This window comes from Poecilia mexicana, unplaced genomic scaffold (genome assembly GCF_051168715.1).
Source record: "Poecilia mexicana isolate PSO_F unplaced genomic scaffold, ASM5116871v1 scaffold_15, whole genome shotgun sequence".
Lineage (NCBI taxonomy): Eukaryota > Metazoa > Chordata > Actinopteri > Cyprinodontiformes > Poeciliidae > Poecilia > Poecilia mexicana.
In genome coordinates, this window is record NW_028263384.1 from 30,110,685 (window position 1) to 30,138,650 (window position 27,966).

The following is a 27,966-nucleotide window of genomic DNA, read 5'->3' on the forward strand; positions in this document are numbered from 1 at the left end:
AGGTGTGTCAGGCTCAAAGCTTCATCGATCACGCACACACACACACACACACACTTCTGCTCCTCTCCTCACGCTCCCAGCCAGCTGCCACGTTGTCATGACAACCATCTCAGGCAGGGCGGCGAAGCTGTGAAGGTCAAACACGACGAGCAGCTCCAGACGACACCTGCACCCTCCATGTTGTTTTACTTCGGGAACCAATCAGACGCCTCCGTTCTGCTGGACTCAGCACAAAGTATGGGCTTTTATTTTGGAAACTAAATCTACCTCTGGCTTCCTGTGGCATCAATTCAGACGGTTTCCTCTTTAAGAAAATTATTTAACTTCAGATGATTAATCTGCTGAGAAAAACCGGATCCAGAACCAGATTCTAATCCAGTTCAGCCAGAGTGGAACCAGACTGGAACCGGAGTGGAACCAGGAACCAGACTGGAACCAAGAACCGGACTGGAACCAGGAACCAGACTGGAACCAAGAACCGGACTGGAACCGGAGTGGAACCAGGAACCAGACTGGAACCAGACTGGAACCAAGAACAAGACTGGAACCAAGAACCGGACTGGAACCAGGAACCGGACTGGAACCAGGAACCGGACTGGAACCAGGAACCGGACTGGAACCTGGCTGGAACTGGAGTGGAACCAGGAACCTGACTGGAACCAGGAACCAGACTGGAACCAAGAACCGGACTGGAACCAGGAACCAGACTGGAACCAGGAACCGGACTGGAACCAGGAACCGGACTGGAACCTGGCTGGAACTGGAGTGGAACCAGGAACCTGACTGGAACCAGGAACCAGACTGGAACCAGGAACCAGACTGGAACCAAGAACCGGACTGGAACCAGGAACCAGACTGGAACCAAGAACCGGACTGGAACCGGAGTGGAACCAGGAACCAGACTGGAACCAGACTGGAACCAGACTGGAACCAAGAACAAGACTGGAACTGGAGTGGAACCAGGAACCTGACTGGAACCAGGAACCGGACTGGAACCAGGAACCAGACTGGAACCGGAGCAGCAGGTTATTAATAAATACCTCAGGAAACATAAACGTCTGATTTTAAATTCATGGCGTTTTCTGTCATATTCATGTTAACGTGTTGATGTTGCAGTTAATCGGGAGTTAAATAAACACCAGAAAACAGTTTGAAATAACTAATGAAACCCGGATCAGAACCACAGAACCGAATCCTTAATGACCCAATAAAGACAAAAAACATAAAAATATTGATAGAAGAAAAATTGCAAGTCTTAAAGTGAAGGACTCTGATTTAACTAAAACATGATGCAAAGGTTTTTGTCTTGTTAAAAGTTGGTCTCCATGGAAACAGCACGAAGCTGCTGTTTAATGGCAGAAATGAAAAAATCCTGGAGGCGAATCAGAAACAGACGGGAGGAAAAAACTCATTTCTGCTAAATGTGAAAACAGAAACTGGAGGAGCTAAAAAAATAAAAAATAATTATTTACAATTCATCAGAAATGATCAAACGGCCCATAATAAAATGAAAAACAGAGAATAAAATCATTAAAACAGATTCTGGATTTCTTTAACCTCCACAAGCTTCACTATGAGACGCTCTGTAACCTGTTGATGGCTGTGACCTCTGACCTCTGACCTGCTGGTGTGTTTGCATAAGAAATCAGCCGACCTGCCGAAACGTGAGCAGGTTGATGTACTCTGAATCAGAACGAAGGAACTCCGCACACACACACACACACACACACGCACACATATACACACACACACACACACACACGCACACACACACACAAACACACCTACACACACACACACACACAAACACACCTACACACACACACACCTACACACACACACACACACACACACACACCTACACACACACACACACACACACACACACCTACACACACACACACACACACACACAAACACACCTACACACACACACACAAACACACCTACACACACACACACACACAAACACACCTACACACACACAAACACACCTACACACACACACACACACAAACACACACACACACACACCTACACACACACACACACACACACAAACACACCTACACACACACACACAAACACACCTACACACACACACACACAAACACACCTACACACACACACACACAAACACACCTACACACACACACACACACAAACACACCTACACACACACAAACACACCTACACACACACACACACACAAACACACCTACACACACACACACAAACACACCTACACACACACACACACAAACACACCTACACACACACACACACAAACACACCTACACACACACACACACACACACAAACACACCTACACACACACAAACACACCTACACACACACACACACACAAACACACCTACACACACACACACACACAAACACACCTACACACACACACACAAACACACCTACACACACACACACACACGCAAACACACCTACACACACACACACCTACACACACACACACACACACAAACACACCTACACACACACACACAAACACACCTACACACACACACACACACACAAACACACCTACACACACACACACACACACACACACCTACACACACACACACACCTACACACACACACACAAACACACACACACACACACACACACACACACCTACACACACACACACACACACCTACACACACACACACACACACACACACACCTACACACACACACACACACACACACACACCTACACACACACACACTTTTCTCTCAACACGGCTGAAAAAATGTAATAAAATCACTTCATTACAGAAAAATGTGAGTTTTTCTGTTTCCGTTGAATTAATTTATTCTCTGCTGTGAAACAAACATGATCATTTCACCTGAACACAATCTGACCCAGAAGCTGAATCTGGGTCAGAACCGGGTCACCAGCAGAACCATGACAGCCCAGTCCGACCAGCAGGGGGAACTGGTTCCAGTTCCTGTAACTCTGCTGGGTCAGCAAACACAGAACCCGTCTGTGGTTCTGCTGGTTCAGTTTGTTCATCCAAGCAGAACCAGGACCATAAAGTCGCTGCGCTCTGCCTGCAGGCGGCAGCAGGAAGTGGGACAGGAGAGAAAAGAACCGGCGCCGCTCTGATTACGACCAAACATCAGAAAGATTCAACGTTTATTATCCAGACACAAACTGACCTTTGACCTCAGCATCATGCAGCACCACAAACCAGAGGAAAACTCTCCACCTTTCAGCCTCAGCATGGAGGTAAAGCATCAGTTACCACGGCAACCATCAGCAGAGGAGGAGGAGACGATGCTTCATCCTTAAATATGAAACAACTTATAAAAGCTCTGGAACTCCCTGGTGACCTTTAACCTCTAAATGCTTCAGTTCAGACAAACAGACAAAATCCTGCAGGAATCCAGAACCAGAACCAGAACCCGGATCAAATGGTTCTGCTGTTTTATGTCTATACAGTGATCCCTCGTTTTTCGCTGGGTTGCGTTCTGAAAATAACCCGCGATTAGTGAAACCATGAAGTAGTTACCTTTAGATTTTACAGTTATTAGTTAAATCCTCTACATGGAAACTTAGAGCCAAACCTGTTTTCAGGTCAGTGGATGTGTGTGTTCATCAGTCGGGCCGCCGGTCGGGTTTGCACTGATTCTGGCCAGTTTTTTCCAGCTGGTATTCAAAGTTTTCAGCTTTCATCTCCTGAATGGCCAATCTGTATTACTTATATTTAAATACCGTAACGTCATTGGTGCACAGGTAGAGAAGGAGCTCAGACTGTTTAGCCAATCAGGACGCAGAACACAATGCACTGTGAAAAAAAACTGCTCAAAAACATCCACGAAGCAGCGAGACGGCGAAAGGTGACCCGTGTTATAGCGAGGGATCACTGCAGATGTTCAGTCTGCAGGACCTGAAGCAGGTTAAACTGCTGCAGCATCAATGATTCAGGAATAAATGTGAACTGATGAAGGTTCATCAATTCATCCAGTTTATCGGAAACGTTTCAGGCTGGAGAAACTTCAGATTTAAAATCATCTGAAATCAGAAATTTGTCAATAAAAATCATAAGTTTTATCAGTTTCTCTGCAGCTCAGAGCAGCAGATGGACCCGATCCAGATCCTGGTTCTGGTTCTGAAAACCTGCAGTCGGCGGAGAAGGAAGAACTGGAACAAACTCCAAGCCAACAGTCATATCAGAGCGCAGAGCTGGCCGAGGCAGCTTCCAGCTTCTCAATTAGTCTGAAACACACACACACAGAAACACACACACACACTGAAACACACACACACACACAGAAACACACACACACAGAAGCACACACACACAGAAGCACACACACACACACACACACAGAAACACACACACACACAGAAGCACACACACAGAAACACACACAGAAGCACACACACACAGAAACACACACACACACACTGAAACACACACACACACACACACCCACAGAAGCACACACACACACACACACACACACACACACACAGAAACACACACACACACACACAGAAACACACACACACAGAAGCACACACACACAGAAGCACACACACACACACACACAGAAACACACACACACACACTGAAACACACACACACACACACACACACAGAAGCACACACACAGAAACACACACACACACACACACACACACACACACAGAAACACACACACACACACACACAGAAACACACACACACAGAAGCACACACACAGAAACACACACACACACACACACACAGAAGCACACACACAGAAACACACACACAGAAACACACACACACACACTGAAACACACACACACACACACACAGAAGCACACACACAGAAACACACACAGAAGCACACACACACACTGAAACACACACACACACACACACACAGAAGCACACACACAGAAACACACACACACACACACACACACACACAGAAACACACACACACACACACACAGAAACACACACACACAGAAACACACACACAGAAACACACACACACACACTGAAACACACACACACACACACACACAGAAGCACACACACAGAAACACACACACAGAAACACACACACACACACTGAAACACACACACACACACACACAGAAGCACACACACAGAAACACACACAGAAGCACACACACACACTGAAACACACACACACACACACACACACAGAAGCACACACACAGAAACACACACAGAAGCACACACACACACAGAAGCACACACACAGAAACACACACACACACACTGAAACACACACACACACACACACAGAAGCACACACACAGAAACACACACACAGAAACACACACACACACACACACACACACACAGAAGCACACACACAGAAACACACACAGAAGCACACACACACACAGAAGCACACACACAGAAACACACACACACACACTGAAACACACACACACACACACACAGAAGCACACACACAGAAACACACACACACACACTGAAACACACACACACACACACACTGAAACACACGCGTGCCACACCCCAGGCTGCAGCTGAGAAAACAGTCCGAGCCGCCTGCTGCTGCTGTGATGACTCACAGCCTGAACACCAGGTGTGTGTGTGTTTCATTGTGTCTATGTGTTTCAGTGTGTGTGTGTGTGTTTCAGTGTGTGTGTGTGTGTTTCAGTGTGTGTGTGTGTGTGTTTCAGTGTGTGTGTGTGTGTTTCAGTGTGTGTGTGTGTGTGTTTCAGTGTGTGTGTGTGTGTTTCAGTGTGTGTGTGTGTGTTTCAGTGTGTCTGTGTGTTTCAGTGTGTGTGTGTGTGTGTTTCTGTGTGTGTGCTTCTGTGTGTGTGTGTGTGTTTCTGTGTGTGTGCTTCTGTGTGTGTGTGTGTTTCCATGAATGAATGACCTCCCTGAATCATCGGCCTCATCTAGAAAATCCCTCTGCTGTTTTTCTGCTCAACATTTTTCTGAACTTCAGAATCAAATTCCATCAAATTTTCTCTGAATTTCAGGAATAAAATTAATTTAATTCAAATTTATTTCATCAACGACGGAGCAAAAAACAAAGTTAGATCTGGAAATAACAACAAACATTTTATATGAAGGTTTTCCAGATACAATTTAAAAACCCAGTTCCTGTCTCACACACACACACACACACACACACACACACACACACACACACACACACACACACACACACACACACACACACGCCCATAATTTCCTCAACTATAAACATGTAAATCACAGGAAGCCGATTCTCCTTCATAAAGTCGATTATTCATTTTATTTTTCCTGTTCATTAAACTCTTAATCTCTCAGATCTGTTTTCATTTTTCATTCTGAGTAAAATAATTTTCCTCCTGAATCTTTTCACATGCAGCTCTGATGAGTTTTATTCATGAATAAAGTTCATATTCACAGGGTTTGAAATGATTATTATTATAACTGATAATTAAACTAATTAAAGTTCCTCAGTTCAGCTGCTTATAATCTGAAATAATCCTGAACTCTAATTTTCTCTGAATTCTCAGCCTGAATGAGTCTGAATCCATCGTCTGTGATTTTCCTGCTGGTTTTATTCAAAGTGTTTTTTTCTGTGGATGTGAGGAAGATGATCGGCCTAGTCAAAGCTCTGAAAACCAGCAGGGAGAATTTAAATCAGCAAAAAAATCACAAAATAACCAAATCTGGAGCAAAAACTGACAGAAAAGCAATAAAGCAGGAGATAATCTGGAGTCAGATTGAAACTGTGAGTTCAGACGTGGAATAAAAGACGAGCAAAGAGAGAGAGAAAATAATCCAGGAAAATCCAGAAATATCAGAACCAAACGGTTCAGAACAGACGGGATCAATCTGCTGTGATGGCGGGATCTGGATTAGAATCTGGATCAGAATCTGGATCAATCCTAGAATTAGAATCCAAATCAGAGTCCGGATCAACATCAGGAACCTGATCAGGATCCAGATTCATCGGTACCGGGTCCAGGCGGCGGATTGGACAGTAAATTAGTTTTTCTGTCATTTTCATTAGAAAATCAATAAACATTAAATAATAACCTGAGTCAGACTGAGCTGCTGATCGTTTAACAATCATTTCATTTACCTGCTGAACTGCAGATTAATAATTAATAAAAGTGCTCCAGGTGTGCTCCGCCTACCTGATGATGTCATCGTTGTGGCCCAGGTAGAACCGCTGGCTGTGCTCGCGGGTGTTGTAGACCACGCCCACTCCGGCCACGAAGTAGACCAGCTCCTTCCCGGCCGTGTAGAACAGGTTGTTCCGGCACTGGTGGCCCCGGTACCCGTAGACCCAGTCCAGTCTGAGGCGGCAGCCCGGGGCGCTGCGCTCCGACATGCCGGCCCGCCGGGCCCGCCCCCTCCTGGTTCTGGTTCTGGGTGTGACTCTGGAACCGGACCGGATTAAGAGTTCTATCAGTGTAGATGGGTCCGGTTCTGGTCTTACTGAAAAAGTTTTCTCTTATTCTTCACCATGTTTCAGTTAAATCAGATTAAAGTTCGGAGGAAGTGGAACCAGAACCGAGGTCCAGTCTGGCTCCTCCAGTCATGATAAACGGGTCAGGTTCTGGACGGAAACAGTTAAACTTCCGATCTGAAGCCAGAGGAAGTTCTGGAGGATCATCTTCATCCTCCTGCTCATCAAATCAACTTTTTCCTGAATCAGAGGAATTCCGGTTTTCCTGTTTCCCGTCCAGATTCCCGATGCTGGAAATATAATCCCGCTGCGGGATAATCCTCATCCTCTCCCCGAGCGGCGCTCGCTCCTCCCGGATCCCGGCTCACATCCTCCCCACCGGGGAACCGGAGGAGAAAATCACCCCCGGAGCACCGGAGGCGGCGGCTGTCCACCGGGAAACCACCGGAGCGCCAGGCAGCGACACAGACAAACGTTTAATCCCCGCAGATGGTGCACGCTGAGCGGGCAGAGGAGGAGAGCAGCCCCCGGAGATGAGCGCTGGTTCCCGGTCTGAGGAGCGCATCGCCCCGCTGCTGCCGCGCCCTAAGAGCCGCAGCCGGACCGCAGCTCGGATCCGGACCGGAGGGTTCTGGTCCGGTGGAGACCCTCCCTGAGCAGACTGATGGAGAGCTGATGGGCTCACGCTGACGGGCACGCGCCTTCAGAGGCACGCCCGCGCGCACATCCGGTTATTAAAAATAAAAGCAAGTAAAAAAGGAAACACAGGTTCACGAGAAAAACACAACAAATAATACATGTAATTAAACCAAGTGTTTATGAATTAATTAAAAAAATAATTTGGAGGTTTTGTGTTATTTAACCTATTTCTTGAATTATATGCAGCCATTTCTTAAAATAAACTTCTAAAAACGAAGGGGAGAAAAATATTTTACCAGGCAATCCCCCAACCCCCTCCCAGATCGACAGCCTTCAGCTTAAAAGCTGAATCATATGAACTTCTTCCTGTGGTTTGAGTTTGAAGAAATTTCTCCGCAGTGCCTGCTGCTAGCATGTGCTTTTTCTAAATTAAAATCAGCGCTTTCTTCTTTGATTTCCAATTTTGACTTCCAATGATTCACTTTCTGCTAAAGCGCCCCCTGGTGGTTGAAGAAAAATCCACAGAAAAGCCCACCGGGCTATAAGCCGCATGGTTCAAAGCGTGGGGGGAAAGTAGCGGCTTATAGCCTGAAAAATACAGTACTTCTAAAAACGTTTTTGCCTAATTACCATTTAAATGTTTTACTTGACCAAACTAAGTTTAAAATAACAAAAATAGATTAAATAAATTAATCTGATTTTAAATTTTATTTATTAAAATCTAAAAAGTTTCCAACCAACCTGCTCTGAGGACAAATAATAGCCCTGAACGATAAATTATGAGTTAATTTCATTTTAAACATCCAGACCTGATTATTGACAACAGCAGAAAATTAAGAGCTAAACTGACGCTGGAAGAGCAACAAATAAAAACAGGCAGAACGAGGAAACGTCCTGTGGACTAAAGAAAGACAGATTTTTCTGGAAGGTTTTGGTGTAAAATGAACCCAGCATTCAGAACCAGAACATACCTTCAGCCAGACATGGTGGTGGCAGAGTGGTGATCTGGGCTGCTGTGCAGCTTCAGGTTCTGGATGAATTGCAGTTGAGTTCTGGCAGTGATTCTTGAGAGTAGGGACAAAATGGTTTTAATTTTCCCCTTTTTATTATTATTATTATTATTTCTCAACCTTATGTATGCAAATATGACAAATCATGTTTAGGAAATGTAAAGATGACAAGGTGCTAAAAATTGCTAATGCTAAAAATTAAATTTTAATCAACCTGACCCAGAACTTTGTCATCACCATCTGACAAAAATAAATATAAAATAATTTTTAAAATACCCTATTAGTGATATTTTTACTCATTTTACAGACAAATGCTTCTCAAGAAACAAAAAAAATATTTAAAACAAAAAACAACAAAAATCCATCTGACGGAGTTGACAGGTGACAGATGAAGGTGGTGACAAACTAGTGAGTAAAAAAAAAACTTGATACATGTGAAGTAAAGCAATATTATGTAAAATACATTAAAATGAATTAATTGCACATTTAAGTGAGATTTGTCAACAATTTCACTGAAAGAGTCGCAAAAACTCTGATGGAGTTGACGAAATGCCAAACTACCTTAATTTATATGATGTTATTCTGAAGGAATGAAATCTTTACATTATACCAAAATGAAGTTTTTATTTCACAAAATTTCACCAAAGTTTTGTAACAGAAGAAAAAACTAAAGAATAACATAAGCTAACCAGAGCTAACTAGCCCTCTTAGCAAAGGAAGAGAAAAGACAACGTCATGGGGTCCTCAGAAGTTCTGGTGCCCCCAATAATGCCTGATGATTTTTTTACATTCTTTTTATTTCTGACGGTGTTGACAAAAACTTGGGACAAATTTCAATGGAGTTGGAAAATATATAAAAATGATTTTTAATTCAATTTATTGATACTTTTATAATTATTAATATGACTACTTATACTTAATTGTGATGATATATAATTTTAGTATTTCTTTAATTGTTTTAAACTATAAGAATGTGTTGAGTTCTGCTCCTGGACAAGGGCTTTTACAGGCATCATCCACCGACTACAATGTTTAAAATGAAAAAATATTCAGCAAACACAAGAAAAATATACATTGTTGTGCTCACATGACCCAGGTTAGTTAGGTCAGATATTTGTAAAAAAAAATATATGTTTTGTGTATATTTTAGTCAAATTTTGTGCTTTATCCATAGGACCTGTTTTGTCCCTATTCTCAAGAATCATTGCTGGTTTCTACAGAAACTCTTGAAGGAAAAAGTTTAATCAAGATCAACCAGAAAGTCCAAACACTAACAGCTCAAAAACAGAAATAAAGGCTTTGAATTGGTCTAGTCAAAGGCCAGAGCTGATTTTGATTGAGCATGACCTTCAAAAAAAATCCCTGTAAAAAAAATCCGGCCTCTAGTCCGTTTGGAGCTTTTTGTTCTTAAATAATTTCAAAACATTTTGTCTTTTTCAGATTCTATTTGTCTGACAGTCACGTGAATAGTTTATTAAATGTGAAAAAGAACTAAAGAATCATTACTAACCCGAACCGAACCAGAACCGTCCACTGCCTGGAGGTTCGGATTAAATTCTGATGCTTTACGTCAAATGACGAGCTTTTACTTTGAAGGGTCGGATTGTGGCTGCAACACCTGCGCGCGCAGACTAAGCAGCAGGACGTAATGCATTATGGGAGTAAGTGTTTCTTGTGAACTAGAAATCCCAGCCGGTGGTCGGCAGGAGGCGCTGTCCGCCGAGCTGAGCAGAGAAAAGCAACAGAATAAATATTAAAATTACTATTTTGAAAACATAGTCATTTTAAACATTAAAAATGAAGACATTTTTAATGTTTTTAGATTTAATCCTGTTTTTATTATCAGAGTCTCAACAAGGTGACAAACAATCCTGGTTTAAATATTTGATGATTTATGTGGTTTGAAATATAAAAAATGTTTTGATTTTCTGACATTTTATTTGATCAAAAACAGAAAAACAAAGAATTTTCATTTAAAACAAATTTTCCATGTTTGATCAGAGTCAAAATTTCACTAAAAACGACCTGCTAATGTTTCAGAGAGAATAAAATTTCTTCCTGCTTTGATGTAATTTTTAATAAATTCCCACATCAAATTAAATTAAATCAGGTTAAATTGTAACAGAAATTTTTCATTTTGGCAAAACAAAATTAACTCAAAGTATTTTCTGTTTAATGTAAACATTTATATGTGTTGGGTTGAAAAATAGAAACGGACAACCTTTAATGAGCATTTCCATCAGGTTAAGCTTTGGACTTTGACTAGGCCATTCCAACACATTAATTCTTTTTTCTGTTGATCAGCTGTTTGGTTTCCTCTGAATGTTTTGTTCTTCGTTCTGTGAGGTCAGGGCCGTCTGACCTGACAGGTCCAGGGGTGCACTTACTTACAGGTCCAGGGGTGCACTTACTTACTGACTTTCCTTCCCGTTTCTCTGCGTTTCAAACAGGAACCAAACGGAGTCAGTTTGTTTTAAAAGCTTTTAATGGCTTTTTGCACAGATGTAACAGACGGGGAGAAATCTACGGTGCAGATCCAACTAGCAGTGACCCCCGGTCCACATCACACCCACCTATGACCTATGACCCCCACCCACCTACCCCAATGTGGCGTTGTTGTGCAGAATGAAGAAATATCTGGTTACTATGGTTACAGTGACAGAGGAATGCACACTATTTATCAAACTGCCAGATTTTAGCACAAAATAATATTAATAAAAAATGAAGCAGCCCCCTTCCCCCATAATGATTGACCTTTGACCTGTTTGGCCTCATTGCTGCTGCGTTACACCAACTCAATTCAGGCTCTATGGAACTCCATCAATGACAAAATCACTGAAACAAACGTCAAACATTTAGGCCCAAACATCAACTCTCATAATTATTATTCTTTATGATGATCAGTTTTTAGTTGGAGGAAAAACTGGTAATCAGCTGTTTTAGGCCTGAAACCATCAGCTATGGCCTGCAGCGCCCCCTGCAGGCCGGAGAACCGCTTCTCTGTGATTTTCTTCCAATCAAAGAGTCTTTTTCATAGAAAAAATATTCTCCCACCATCAACCAGAAATCCAAAATTTAGTTTTCTAACAAACATGAACATTCATTTGGAAAAATGTTTTAAAAATCATTAATGTTATGGCGGTTACTATGAAAATCTGAGGAAATAATTGTGATTGTTATCAAATTAACTGTTTTCTTGTATAATGTGACCATAAATCACATCCCAAACAAAAACGTGTTAAAACGAGCAGAACTGTGTGAAACTGAGTCAGTAAATGTTTTTAATGTTGCATCTTTTTCCACATCTGGTAAATTTCACATTTTAAATGAGTTTGAGTGACTTTTGTCATGAATGAAGCTCCGTACGGAAGCGTCCACATGAAGCTCCAACAGGTTTCACTTTAAACGACGGAGAGCTGAAGCCAACAAGCGAGCGACCGATATTCACTTCCAGACAAAGAATCCACTGAACAGCTTAAAGTTACTTTATAGAACATCTTCAAACTCCAGACTAATAAACCTCAGACTGATTAACTCTGAGACACAAAACTAAACAAAGGTCAGAGGTTAATGTTTCAGAAATAAAGTAGAAAAGAAACCTGACTGATTGTTGGAAAACTGATTAAACATTCGGTTTCCTCCTTCATACATAATCACTGAAGCTTATCACGGTTGGTCATATTATTAGTACTAATAAGTGAAGAAATTAAACACAAGTTTATTTTAAACAGTTTGTTATACACAAGTTATACATACAGATGAAGCAGGGCCGGGTGGCATTCACGCTGCTGCAGGAATTAGACGGCCCCGAGCAGCTGCTCAGCCCGGTTAGCCCAGTTAGAGTGGTTAGCCTAGTTAGCTTCGATAGCCCAGGTAGCCTGGTTAGCCCAGTTAGCACAGTTAGCCTAGACAGCCCAGGTAGCCTGGTTAACCCGGTCAGCCCAGGCTGAGCAGCAGCAGGCGGTTCCGGAGCGGACCCCGCCCTGCTCCAGGTTCCCCTCTACTTGCAAAGACAAGGCCTCGCAGAAACGGCTGAGGATGGAGCCAGACTGGAGCGAGCAACAACGTCCAGGAGAACCGGGAGTTTAAACACGAGAAGCTGGACGACGAGAGACAGCAGGAAGGAAAACGGAGTGGGAGTTCCTCCAGGCGGTGATCGTATCCGTAGGACAGCAGCTGCCGGACACGCTAACGGTGGTTCTGTCCCTCCTAGCAAAGGTTCCCGCCGCGCCGCAGCTGAGCGGGAGCTCTGAGCCACCGGACGGTTAGAGGCACAGAGTGGAGAGTTTTGGCTCGGAGCTGGCATGCTGGAGTCACGCTTTGAGAGGAAGAGGAGGAGGAAGAGGAAGGCTGTTTGGGATCAGGAAATGTTAGGAATCATCATCAGGATGGATTAAAGAGACAGATCTACATTCTGAGCTTCGCAGCTGCTAGGAGCAAACCGACTAGCGGCTGGATAAACGAGGACGTCGGTGATGGACAACGAGGAGCGAAACCAAACAGCCGAGGGACGGGAAGAGAGGAAGAGGAGGAGGAGGAGCGTCTACTTCTTCTTGCTGAACAGACTGAAGCGTTTCTCCTTGTCTTTCTCCCGTTTGCCAGGACTGGACTCGGCGGTGGAGGCCGCCACGGTGGCCGGCAGCGTCTGGGCGCGGGCGGCGGGGGCCGGCGTGCTGTGGCTGCTGGGGGTCACCTCCACCCTGGAGCCCGCCGCCGCCGCCACGATGGCCGAGATCCAGGAGTTCATCTCCTCCTGGACGGAAGAAGGGAAGTCACTCAGAAACAGGAATTTATTTAACAGTGATGGAGATCAGAGTCGGTTTAATGATCCTGATTTAAAGGAGCCAACAGTTACTGAACAGCTCAGGTTTCCTGGGAGTTTGTTCCAGATCTGAGGAGAAACTAAACGCTGCCTCGCCTGGTTCAGCTCTGGAAACATGGAGTTAGTCTGGACCCGCGGTGGGAACATGGTTTATATGTGACTAGATATTAAAGCGTCTCATAGCCTGGTTAGCCCAGTTAGACCAGTTCAAGAAAAAGCAGAGACCAGTGGATTATCCATTTCCTGGTGTTGGTCAGGACTCTGGCTGCAGCGTTCTGCTGGAGCTGCAGCTCATTTTCACAACAAACAAACATCATGACAACCAGACCTACTGCACACAGACGGCCGCTGTGGGCTTCACGTCTCATTCAGACAGAAAACTTTCGTTCTGTTTAAGGTGGTGAAGCAGATCCAGCAAGACGCATCAGCAGGAAAAATAATGTTCAGGTGCAAAACAAGTCTCACTTTATGAGTCTGGGGGCTGAGGATGGAGCCCTGAGGAACTGACTGACTAAAAATCACCAAAACTAAAAGTATTCCCAGTTTTCCAGAACCAGGCGGTCCGACCCAGTATTCCTGTCTGACAGTCAAAGGAAATCAGCTGGAAGAAAAAACATTTTCTAGAAGGAACAAGTTAAATATGAGTGTCTGTATCTGATGTGAAGGAACAGAAACCAGAGGAGTTTCAGTTTGTTACTTACGTCGTCTTTGGCTTGGAAGAGATACTCGTTCCCATCAGTGAGCCTGCGGAGCGTCAGACATGATGGTCAGGATTCACAGGGAGGGAAAACAGGAAAACCACCAAAACTTTCAGCTGCAGCAGATATATCTGATTTATATCTGATTTATATCTGATTTATCTCAAATGTGACGTTGAATTTCATCACCATTCCAGCGAAAGTCTTTCTGAACATGCAGAGCTACGCAGAATGTTTACCAGATGAAAAGCTTCAGCTTTTTGTAATTCTGCGATCATCCCTGTATTTTTTCATGCTGATGCATAAATGTGAGTTTATTGTAATTAAACTGCAAAAAGTCAGAAACATTGGTTTTAAGTGATGCCTACTCCCACCAGCAGGTGGCAGTGTTTCCTCTGCTGCCTCAGCCTGACTTCATGCCAAACTGTCGTCTGTGTTCGACGCCATGAAGTTCTTAGAGAATAACAATGTGTCTGTCAAATCTGGTCTTTATTTCCCATCTTTTCTCGTCTTTATCTAGACCTTTTGATCCAAAAATATCACCAGAACGATCATGAAACCCTGGAGGAACTGACTGAACACATGAAGAGACTTTAATCATCATGTGGAGGAGAAATTTCACCATCATTAAAGTTCAGATTTAATGATGAACTTTGTTATCGTTATTTGGTTTGTTCAGTAACTTATCCAGCTGAAGTAAAAGGATTTTATTCTGATCTCTCGTTATGTTTTGCTCTAAAGCTCATTTTGGATCAGTTTTAAACCTGAAGGCTCTTCTTTCTGCTCCTGTGACTCTGCAGATTTAACCTGATTCCTGCTGTCTGGTTGTTTTATTGTTTTCACTCTGATGTTTCCTGTTTGTCTCCATCTTTAATAACTGCTGTATGAAACATAAATCTGTAAACATCAGAGGCTGTTTGTTTTACAGACGAACAAAATGAAACCTGGCGTCTGAACATTTCCTCAAATGCCTTGTTATTTACGCTGTTCTCTGTTCAAACCACAGACATGATAAAGTTCAGATGTAAACAGATTTTATTAAACTTAGAGGCTCTTGAAGGAACACAGAAATAAATTTGCACCAAAGCAGCTGAATATAATAAAAACATCGTTTGTCTCATTAATGCGACTCTAAGGAGTTTCTGTCCCTCTGAAACTCACTTGAGCTTGAAGACGTGTTTCTTCTTCTTGTAGTCGAGCGCCACCTCACACAGCGCCTCCTTCAGGCTGACGGGGATCTCGCTGTGGTACGGGATGCCCTGCGCCGCGCTCTTCTGGTCCTTATAGAAACCCATCTCCTGCTGGTTGATCACACAGTACACGTTGTGCCAGGACCTGAGGGGACAGAACCAGAACCAGAACCGGTCACAGATCTGGGCTCAGGACCAGGACCGGTCACAGATCTGGGCTCAGAACCAGGACCGGTCACAGATCTGGGCTCAGGACCAGGACCGGTCACAGATCTGAGCTCAGAACCAGGACCAGTCACAGATCTGGGCTCAGGACCAGGACCGGTCACAGATTTGGGCTCAGAACCAGGACCGGTCACAGATCTGGGCTCAGGACCAGGACCGGTCACAGATCTGAGCTCAGAACCAGGACCAGAACCAGGACCGGTCACAGATCTGAGCTCAGAACCAGGACCGGTCACAGATCTGGGCTCAGGACCAGGACCAGAACCAGGACCGGTCACAGATCTGGGCTCAGGACCAGGACCGGTCACAGATCTGAGCTCAGAACCAGGACCGGTCACAGATCTGGGCTCAGGACCAGGACCGGTCACAGATTTGGGCTCAGAACCAGGACCGGTCACAGATCTGGGCTCAGGACCAGGACCAGAACCAGGACCAGTCACAGATCTGGGCTCAGGACCAGGACCGGTCACAGATCTGGGCTCAGGACCAGGACCAGAACCAGGACCGGTCACAGATCTGAGCTCAGAACCAGGACCAGAACCAGGACCAGTCACAGATCTGGGCTCAGAACCAGGACCGGTCACAGATCTGGGCTCAGGACCAGGACCAGAACCAGGACCGGTCACAGATCTGGGCTCAGGACCAGGACCGGTCACAGATTTGGGCTCAGAACCAGGACCGGTCACAGATCTGGGCTCAGGACCAGGACCAGAACCAGGACCAGTCACAGATCTGGGCTCAGGACCAGGACCGGTCACAGATCTGGGCTCAGGACCAGGACCAGAACCAGGACCGGTCACAGATCTGAGCTCAGAACCAGGACCAGAACCAGGACCAGTCACAGATCTGGGCTCAGAACCAGGACCGGTCACAGATCTGGGCTCAGGACCAGGACCAGAACCAGGACCAGTCACAGATCTGGGCTCAGAACCAGGACCGGTCACAGATCTGAGCTCAGAACCAGGACCAGAACCAGGACCGGTCACAGATCTGAGCTCAGAACCAGGACCAGAACCAGGACCGGTCACAGATCTGGGCTCAGAACCAGGACCAGAACCAGGACGGGTCACAGATCTGAGCTCAGAACCAGGACCAGAACCAGGACCGGTCACAGATCTGGGCTCAGGACCAGGACCGGTCACAGATTTGGGCTCAGAACCAGGACCGGTCACAGATTTGGGCTCAGAACCAGGACCGGTCACAGATCTGGGCTCAGGACCAGGACCAGAACCAGGACCAGTCACAGATCTGGGCTCAGGACCAGGACCGGTCACAGATCTGGGCTCAGGACCAGGACCAGAACCGGTCACAGATCTGAGCTCAGAACCAGGACCAGAACCAGGACCAGTCACAGATCTGGGCTCAGAACCAGGACCGGTCACAGATCTGGGCTCAGGACCAGGACCAGAACCAGGACCAGTCACAGATCTGGGCTCAGAACCAGGACCGGTCACAGATCTGAGCTCAGAACCAGGACCAGAACCAGGACCGGTCACAGATCTGAGCTCAGAACCAGGACCAGAACCAGGACCGGTCACAGATCTGGGCTCAGAACCAGGACCAGAACCAGGACGGGTCACAGATCTGAGCTCAGAACCAGGACCAGAACCAGGACCGGTCACAGATCTGGGCTCAGAACCAGGACCAGAACCAGGACCGGTCACAGATCTGAGCTCAGAACCAGGACCAGGACCAGTCACAGATCTGGGCTCAGAACCAGGACCGGTCACAGATCTGGGCTCAGAACCAGAGCCCAGATCTGTGACCGGATCCGGTCTGTGAGCCAGTCACAGTCACAGCTCTACTCTCAGCCGGTAGAGCTTCAACATGCAGAGCAGAAAACAATCACAGGCTGGGAAGACGCTAAAGATGCTAATGCTAACAGAGACGCTAATGCTAACAGAGACGCTAATGCTAACAGAGACGCTAATGCTGACAGATCCACCTGGAGCAACTAAACCAATAAACCAGCAGCAACTCCAGCTACACACCCAGGTCATCATCTAGCCTGGAACATCTGTTGTGTCATAAACCAGAACCAGAACCTTTCCAGGTAAAATCTTTCCTGTTTCTCGTTCTGCTGATGATGTTCAGGTTTATCTGCCTCCACAGAGCAGCTTGTTTAACGTGTTGAAAGTTTATGAAACACATTTTGAAAGCTGGATGCTTTTAGTTTTTGAACAGTTTTGTCCTCAGTCACTCAGCAGGGGAACCAGATGGAGATTTGTGTAAACATAATCTGGAAGTTTCCAGATGTTTTAGTCCAGGTTTCCTCCACAGAACCAGCTGAGCTCAGCGGTCAGCCGTCCTGCAGCTTCTCGTGTTTTTGGGTTAAATAATGTTTAAAGCTGACAGAACATTTGGAAACATGACTTGGTAACTATGTGTTATTGGAGGACATTATTAACATTAAAAAACATTTAAAATGTGTGTACCTGTTGGAGGCCTTCTTGTTGTGGCCCTCCCACTCGTGTTTGCGGTGCAGGAAGGCCTCCAGCAGAGAGGTGGCGCCGTCCTGCTGGCTCTTCGCTGGCAGCGTCGCCGCCTGGCTGGGCTTGGCCTTACGGGCGGCGCCCGGCGACCCCGCGGGGCTGGGCTCCGACACCCCGTTCACCGCCTCGTCCACGTTCTCCTGCAACCAGAGGGGGCGGAGTCAGCGCAGCGGAGCGGTCACAGGGGTCACAGAGGTCACAGCAGCTGCAGATCAGTCAGTAGAGCTTCAACATGCAGAGCAGAAAACAATCACAGGCTGGGAAGACGCTAAAGATGCTAATGCTAACAGAGACACTAATGCTAACAGAGACGCTAATGCTGACAGATCCACCTGGAGCAACTAAACCAATAAACCAGCAGCAACTCCACAGGGGCAGAAATCCCATCATTCCTTAGATCTGATATTAAAAAATAAACCTGAACGAGGATCAAAAAAGTCAAAAATATAAAACTTTAGGTTAAAATGTGACTGAATTCAAACTGATTAATAAAGCAAATTATGATCGTTATTAGTCAGCACATTACTCACTGAAAGAAACTTTATTACATCAGAAACTATGGAAAAATGTCACATTTTAAATGAATAAATCAAATCCTGAATGATGCCAGGAAAACAGATCGACTCCAGCTGGAGATTCTGAAAACGGGAAATTCAACTAATTTTCCAAACATTTCATTTAAACTAAACTGACTGTTTATCCAGGATGTTTACTGGACTTTCTAATGGGAACAACTCTGGGTTTTATTCATTTCCACCACCAGGAGGCGCTAAAATCAACCAAATATTCCAGATATAGAACCAAAATGACGAAACAATAAAACTTTATTCAGACTTTATTCCTCTGCTGGTTCAGGCCAGCAGCTGCGTTTCCATTCAACCAAGAACTGATCAAACCAAACGCATTTAAATAAATCGGAATATTGGAAAAAGTTTCCACAGCTGTTCACTAAAATCACCGACTGCAGTTTCCCCAAAACACAACAACACACCTCCTGATTGGCTGATGCCAACTTTCATCACTTCCTGCCATCAGAACCAACTTCCTGCTGCCCTCTGACCCGGATCAGTCCCGTCATTCCCAGCCTCAATCTGGACTTCATCACCCTTCCTCATCATCATCATCATCATCATCATCATCATCATCATCACCCTCCTCCATAATCATCATCATCATCATCATCATCATCATGGCGTCCTGATCAAAGCCAGCGGTTCATTATTCTGCTGGTCACATGCACTGATCTCTGGTTCATGCTGGATCACTGCAACACGTCACACAGCATGATGGCGCCACCACCAGGTCACTCAGGTTAGAGAAGCGGCGGCGCGGCAGAGGAAGGTCACACCAAACCATCTCAAACAATCAACCAGTAAATTGCTTGGAAGTGAAACTGGGAGCTGTGGTGAGGACTGATTGGTTTGTTTCCACTCCAAACGAAGGTCATTACCCTGTCACAGACGGAGCGTTAGGGTCCAGTCAAAGGCCGGAGGATCCTGGGAGCTTTGGGAGGAGGTCTGGAGCGTCCTGGGAGGTTTTACTGGGAGAACTGGTTTCTGACCCTGAGCTCCATCAACCAACAGGAACCAGGTCCTGAAAACTTTAACTTCTTCTAATGTCATTCAAACTGATGGAAACTTTTTACTGAACTGCATCACAGACTCAGGAAGTCTCACTAAACTGAAAACTTTTCAAAATAAAATCTATGGGTTTAAAAGTTCTGAGTTTGATGAAAATATAAAAATATTAATTCTGTTGAGTTTTTACCATTTAAAACAGTTTAACTCAGTTTTACAGTGAATATCAGGTGAGATGATCAGATGTGATCTATGATCTGATTCCTGATGTTTCATCCTGTCATTAATCTGTGGAACCAAAAATCAGTAAATTATAATGAAGTGACGACTTAATAAATTAATTTTATGGTGATTTTTATCTTTACCATAAAACAAACGGCTGGAAAACAGAAAATATATTTTAACATTCAATATAAAGAGCATCTGATGGGTCTCAGTTCAAACTGGAACTGTTAATCCAGAACCGGGTTCTGACCCGGATTCTGACCCGGAACCGGATTCTGACCCAGAACCAGATTCTGACCCGGAACCAGATTCTGACCCGGAACCAGATTCTGACCCAGAACCGAGTTCTGACCCGGATTCTGACCCAGAACCGAGTTCTGACCCGGATTCTGACCCAGAACCGGATTCTGACCCAGAACCTGCAGCTGAAACACTGAGCATCGTTGACCTCTGACCTCCAGGAGGAGGAAGCTTGGATTGATGGAGCAACAATCAACCAGAGACAGAAACATGGATGAGAGACAAACCAGGACGGGTCAGAGAGGACACTGGTTCTGACTGGGTTTATTGGGAATGTTAGTGTGGAGATGGACGGACAGCGAGACAAAGCAAGGGACAAAAAGACATGATGCAAATAAAACAACTGAAAATACAGAGAGGAGCAACCATCCACTCACACCGAGGGACACTGTTGGACAGAGTGGGACACTGTTGGACAGAGTGGGACACTGTTGGACAGAGTGGGACAGAGTGGGACTGAGTGGGACAGAGTGGGACACTGTTGGACAGAGTGGGACACTGTTGGACAGAGTGGGACACTGTTGGACAGAGTGGGACTGAGTGGGACACTGTTGGACAGAGTGGGACAGAGTGGGACACTGTTGGACAGAGTGGGACAGAGTGGGACACTGTTGGACAGAGTGGGACACTGTTGGACAGAGTGGGACAGAGTGGGACTGAGTGGGACAGAGTGGGACACTGTTGGACAGAGTGGGACAGAGTGGGACACTGTTGGACAGAGTGGGACTGAGTGGTGTGAAATGAAAGACGAGTGTTTGCATAAAGGTTTGAAATGATGGATATGTTGATGAACGTGACGAAATGAGTAAAAGTTCAAAGTTTTCATCGTTTTTAGTCATAAATCATGTAAATCTGGTGAATTTAGATTTTGTTTCACTTCAGAAATAAATAAATTTGAGAGAAAATGTCGAGTCAAACAGCAGCAGAGATGAACCATCAGTTCTTAACTCAAAGCTTTAAAAGATCCAGTTCTGCTGAACGATCCCATCATTCAGATTATTATCCAAGCAACAACATTAATTATTGACTTGATTTGTAAACAAACTGTATTTCAGACAGATGTTCCTGTTAGAAACAGCTGGATGCTACTTAAAGGGACAGTTCCCATATTTAGCTCCGCCGGATCAAAACGACCAACCCCAACCCTGTTCCTTCACCAGGAAAACGGTTAATTTATCGTTTCAGGAAGATACAGGTGAACTTAATGAACTGAAACTGATCCGATCTGAAGGAGACCCAGAAACTGATCCGATCTGAAGGAGACCCAGAAACTGATCCGATCTGAAGGAGACCCAGAAACTGATCCGTCTTCAGAACCGAATCAAAGTTGTTTTGATTTAAAAGTTTAAAAGTCTCAGAGGAAACTTTCTCCATGTTAGAGAGGATGATGCTTATGATGAAGATGTTTGTAGGAGGTCAGAGACAGTGGCGATGCAGACCCTGATCAACACGCCAGGAACCGCTAAACTTTCAAAATAAAAGCACAAAAGTAATAAATAATCATTTTAAAATGTCAATCCTTTACAAACTAATCATTTCAAAGGTTATTGATGATATTTATATTTAATTCTAATCATAATTGTCTTTGTATTGATGATTTATCAGGTAAATAATTGAACTAAATTCTTTTAATATATTTTATTTAAGACGACAAGAATAACATCAGATTTCCTGATAATTAGTTGATTTTCTACATTTAGATTTGCAGGAATTCTGGATCAATAATATGAGAGGATGAATCTGAGCTGAGCCCTGCGAGGCGTTCAGGTGTTCATGTTCTGTGAGGCGTTCAGGTGTTCATGTTCTGCGAGGCGTTCAGGTGTTCATGTTCTGCGAGGCGTTCAGGTGTTCATGTTCTGCGAGGCGTTCAGGTGTTCATGTTCTGCGAGGCGTTCAGGTGTTCATGTTCTGTGAGGCGTTCAGGTGTTCATGTTCTGTGAGGCGTTCAGGTGTTCATGTTCTGTGAGGCGTTCAGGTGTTCATGTTCTGTGAGGCGTTCAGGTGTTCATGTTCTGCGAGGCGTTCAGGTGTTCATGTTCTGTGAGGCGTTCAGGTGTTCATGTTCTGTGAGGCGTTCAGGTGTTCATGTTCTGCGAGGCGTTCAGGTGTTCATGTTCTGTGAGGCGTTCAGGTGTTCATGTTCTGTGAGGCGTTCAGGTGTTCATGTTCTGCGAGGCGTTCAGGTGTTCATGTTCTGTGAGGCGTTCAGGTGTTCATGTTCTGTGAGGCGTTCAGGTGTTCATGTTCTGTGAGGCGTTCAGGTGTTCATGTTCTGCGAGGCGTTCAGGTGTTCATGTTCTGTGAGGCGTTCAGGTGTTCATGTTCTGCGAGGCGTTCAGGTGTTCATGTTCTGTGAGGCGTTCAGGTGTTCATGTTCTGTGAGGCGTTCAGGTGTTCATGTTCTGTGAGGCGTTCAGGTGTTCATGTTCTGCGAGGCGTTCAGGTGTTCATGTTCTGTGAGGCGTTCAGGTGTTCATGTTCTGCGAGGCGTTCAGGTGTTCATGTTCTGTGAGGTGTTCATGTTCTGTGAGGCGTTCAGGTGTTCATGTTCTGTGAGGCGTTCAGGTGTTCATGTTCTGTGAGGCGTTCAGGTGTTCATGTTCTGTGAGGCGTTCAGGTGTTCATGTTCTGTGAGGCGTTCAGGTGTTCATGTTCTGTGAGGTGTTCATGTTCTGTGAGGCGTTCATGTTCTGTGAGGCGTTCAGGTGTTCATGTTCTGTGAGGCGTTCAGGTGTTCATGTTCTGTGAGGCGTTCAGGTGTTCATGTTCTGTGAGGCGTTCAGGTGTTCATGTTCTGTGAGGCGTTCAGGTGTTCATGTTCTGTGAGGCGTTCAGGTGTTCATGTTCTGTGAGGCGTTCAGGTGTTCATGTTCTGTGAGGCGTTCAGGTGTTCATGTTCTGTGAGGTGTTCAGGTGTTCATGTTCTGTGAGGCGTTCAGGTGTTCATGTTCTGTGAGGCGTTCAGGTGTTCATGTTCTGTGAGGCGTTCAGGTGTTCATGTTCTGTGAGGCGTTCAGGTGTTCATGTTCTGCGAGGCGTTCAGGTGTTCATGTTCTGTGAGGCGTTCAGGTGTTCATGTTCTGTGAGGTGTTCAGGTGTTCATGTTCTGTGAGGCGTTCAGGTGTTCATGTTCTGTGAGGCGTTCAGGTGTTCATGTTCTGTGAGGCGTTCAGGTGTTCATGTTCTGTGAGGCGTTCAGGTGTTCATGTTCTGTGAGGCGTTCAGGTGTTCATGTTCCACAGCGTGAGTTTGTAAATGATGACGTAAAGGAGCAGAGCCATGAGCAGCTGGGGGGAGAGGATGGCGGGCGGGTCGAGCTGAGGGAGACAGGGAGGAAGAGGAGGACAGGGATGAAGGTGTGTGTGTGGTGTTTGTGGTCCCAAACCAGACGCTCACAGTCACACTCACACCACACTGACATCACTTCCTGTTCACATGGAGCACCTTTAACATTTGTCAGAGTAAAACAGGAATGTTGGGTCTGAAGGATAAAAACATGTTTCCAGGAAGTATACAGGACCCAAAACCTTTAAATACTCAGAGACAGACAGCAACAAAGAGACAAACTCAGCGCTAAAAACATGAGCTAAAGCTAAAAACATGAGCTAAAGCTAAAAACATGAGCTAAAGCTAAAAACATGAGCTAAAGCTAAAGTCTGGGAATGGAAACGTATTTTGAAGGAATGATTGCTCTGGAGTAAAATTCATCCATAATTTCCTAAATGAAGTGAATATTGTTGTCTGGATGTTTTATATTCTGATCTGTTTTCTCTGATCCCTGACAGGAAGTAGCCAGGTGATGCACTTCCTGCTGGGCTGACTGCAGATGATCCATTAGAAATAAAATCCAGGCGACACAAAGGAATGCTGAGTGTTTCTGCAGACTGCAGTGTGTGTGTGTGTGTGTGTGAGATCATGTCTGAGGCCGACTCCGTGCTGCAGCAGCTGCAGCAGCTGCGATGGCCCTGCGGCTCTGCAGGGAGCTGCTGTATGTCTGGTAGGCAGGAGAGCGGTAACTAACCCGGGGCGACTCCTGGTCGGACGGCAGCCCGTTCTGGGACACCGGCTCACCCTCCCTGCAGACACACACACACACACACACACACACACACACACACACACACACACACACACACACACACACACACACGCACACACACACACACGCACACACACACAGTTAACACTGGAACGGTTCCTGCTTCACAGAGTCTAAATTAAACCTTCAGCTTAGTGATAATTTCTACTGAAACAGTTTATTTGTCTCCAATCTAAACGTGTTTAAGTTTAAATCTGGTCGTCCATTTAAAACATCAGAACTGATTTATTTTCTATCAGTTTAGAAACGTGGAGCTTCAACGCAGACGGATGCTGCTGCTTAGATAAAGCAGATCTGCATTTTTACTTCAACCTGCTGAATCATGTGATCAAACAAACTGGTCTAGATTATACCAACATAAACAAATAAAATCAATGTTCTGTCAACAAACCAACTTTTCAACTCAACGTGAATATTTTAGAAACCTGTAAATTAGCTTTTGTAGCCCAAATTCAGAATAAAAATGTGTTTAAATCTCAACATGTTTCTGATAAATTAACAAAAATCTTTTATTTGTTACAAAACATATAAAAATAAAACCTGATTAAAACATTAAAATTTTAGATTTTTATTCTAATTTAGCAGTTTAACTAATGATCAAAACATTTAGGTCTTTTTTTTTAAAGAGTAAATGCAACAAGCGTAATCCTCCCAGTTTCCCTCCCAGTTTCCCTCCCAGTCCTCCCAGTTTCCCTCCCAGTTTCCCTCCCAGTCCTCCCAGTTTTCCTCCCAGTTTCCCTCCCAGTTTCCCTCCCAGTTTCCCTCCCAGTTTCCCTCCCAGTCCTCCCAGTTTCCCTCCCAGTCCTCCCAGTTTCCCTCCCAGTTTCCCTCCCAGTTTCCCTCCCAGTCCTCCCAGTTTCCCTCCCAGTTTCCCTCCCAGTTTCCCTCCCAGTCCTCCCAGTTTCCCTCCCAGTATTCCCTCCCAGTTTCCCTCCCAGTATTCCCTCCCAGTTTCCCTCCCAGTATTCCCTCCCAGTTTCCCTCCCAGTTTTCCTCCCAGTCCTCCCAGTTTCCCTCCCAGTCCTCCCAGTCCTCCTCCCAGTTTCCCTCCCAGTTTCCCTCCCAGTTTTCCTCCCAGTTTTCCTCCCAGTATTCCCTCCCAGTTTCCCTCCCAGTTTTCCTCCCAGTCCTCCCAGTTTCCCTCCCAGTCCTCCCAGTCCTCCTCCCAGTTTCCCTCCCAGTTTCCCTCCCAGTTTCCCTCCCAGTCCTCCCAGTTTCCCTCCCAGTTTTCCTCCCAGTTTTCCTCCCAGTTTTCCTCCCAGTTTCCCTCCCAGTTTTCCTCCCAGTTTCCCTCCCAGTTTTCCTCCCAGTTTCCCTCCCAGTTTTCCTCCCAGTTTCCCTCCCAGTTTCCCTCCCAGTTTCCCTCCCAGTTTCCCTCCCAGTTTTCCTCCCAGTTTCCCTCCCAGTTTTCCTCCCAGTTTCCCTCCCAGTTTCCCTCCCAGTCCTCCCAGTCCTCCTCCCAGTTTCCCTCCCAGTCCTCCCAGTTTTCCTCCCAGTTTCCCTCCCAGTTTTCCTCCCAGTTTTCCTCCCAGTTTTCCTCCCAGTTTTCCTCCCAGTTTCCCTCCCAGTTTCCCTCCCAGTTTCCCTCCCAGTTTCCCTCCCAGTTTTCCTCCCAGTTTCCCTCCCAGTTTTCCTCCCAGTTTCCCTCCCAGTTTCCCTCCCAGTCCTCCCAGTTTTCCTCCCAGTTTTCCTCCCAGTTTTCCTCCCAGTTTCCCTCCCAGTTTCCCTCCCAGTTTCCCTCCCAGTCCTCCCAGTTTCCCTCCCAGTCCTCCCAGTTTCCCTCCCAGTTTCCCTCCCAGTCCTCCCAGTTTCCCTCCCAGTCCTCCCAGTCCTCCTCCTCACCTGCTCTGGGCTGCAGCCTCAGCAGCCTCTGCCGGCTGCCTCTTCCTCTCCTCTTCCTCTTGCCTTCTTCTCACTTCCAGTAACTCCATCTGGACACAGAAGCAGACAGAGCGTCCGGTTCTGGTTCCGGTTCCGGTCCTGGTCCGGTCCGGCGGGCCTCACCGTGGTCAGCCTCTCCAGCGCGGCGAAGCGTTCCTCCCAGGTGGCGGCGGACTTCTCGAATGCCTCGTGGCGCTTGATGAGCTTCTCCACCTCGTCCACGCTCTGGCCCATCTCCCGGCTGGACAGGTACGGCTCCTGGCCCAGCAGCCACGCCTCCGCCACGCCCGCGTCCCGCGAGAACTGGTGCACCTCCAGCACTGGGGACACAACCGGGGGTCAGAACCGGGCCGGGCCCGTCGGAACCGGCGGAACGGGTCGGACGTCTCACCCAGCCTCAGCCACTCCCAGCGGTCCTCCCACTTATCGATCATCTCTTTCCTCTTGTCCGTCAGCTGGAGCAACTTCTCCTTAATCTGCAGCAGGAAACAGAAACACAGTGAGCAACTGGGAGAACTGGGAGAACTGGGAATCCATCCTGGTTTAATCTGTCTTATCAGAGTATTGAGCTTTAGAGGAGGTCAAAGGTCATCCACACAGACCAACGAACTGCTGAGTTGGAACATCCTGTTCAGTTCCTGGAGTGTTACTGGCTGCAGACTGGTTGTACTGGTTGGAGGAGAAACCAGTAACCAGTCCATGTGGACGCTGCAGCTGCCTCTGTGGCCACTAGAGGGAGCTGGAGATGAGAGACTTTAGCCAGAAATGTTCTGATCCAGGACGGTTCCAAGAACCCAGAACAGAACCGGGCCTGACCCGGTTAACTTTGGTTTCCTAAAAACTGAAAACCAGCCGAAACACTGAGATCCTGTGCATCCAGAGCGACACCAGCTGGTTTGAGCCGGAATTGATCAACATTTTGATGATCAAACATTTTGATTGGTAACGAAGATTTAGACCAGAGGTTCCCAAACTGTGGGGCGCGCCCCCTAGGTGGGCGCAGAAGAAAAAGTTTGGGAACCTCTGATTTAGAAGAAGGGAGGAAACGTGAAGTTTGTTTCTGGTTTCTAAATTATCACCTGCATGATGTTTAACTTATAACTTTGCATTTTATAATGTAAAGAACTTTGAACTGCCTTGTTGCTGAAATGTGCTCACAATTAAACCTGATCGATTGATCGATTGATCGATTGGGTTCAGTTAAACACTATAGCAGGTCTTTTTAAGTGAGTTTAATCACTTTGCATTAAATCACTTTTAATCTGAAGTGATTTCGATTAAAGGTACATAAATTTAATTAATTAAACATTAATTGTTGGTTTTATTGTAACTTGCTGTATAATTTTCTGTCCACTGGGACAAAAACAAACATCTGA

At 45.7% G+C, this 27,966-nt stretch overlaps 1 protein-coding gene across 2 annotated transcripts in view; it reads right to left on the reverse strand.

Moving 5' to 3' along the window:
- Positions 1-11,548: 11,548 nt before the first annotated feature.
- Positions 11,549-27,966, reverse strand: part of LOC106916297 (spectrin beta chain, non-erythrocytic 1) — an 83,930-nt gene continuing 67,512 nt past the window's right edge. For both annotated transcript variants that reach the window (XM_088013249.1, XM_088013248.1), the window contains 8 exons: positions 26,982-27,066; positions 26,714-26,910; positions 26,552-26,640; positions 24,632-24,686; positions 18,452-18,648; positions 15,763-15,936; positions 14,605-14,647; positions 11,549-13,834 (listed from right to left, as the gene is read on the reverse strand). In XM_088013249.1, the coding sequence (XP_087869375.1) occupies positions 13,625-13,834; positions 14,605-14,647; positions 15,763-15,936; positions 18,452-18,648; positions 24,632-24,686; positions 26,552-26,640; positions 26,714-26,910; positions 26,982-27,066 (1,050 nt within the window). In that variant the 3' untranslated portion in view covers positions 11,549-13,624. The remainder of the gene's footprint in view (positions 13,835-14,604; positions 14,648-15,762; positions 15,937-18,451; positions 18,649-24,631; positions 24,687-26,551; positions 26,641-26,713; positions 26,911-26,981; positions 27,067-27,966) is intronic.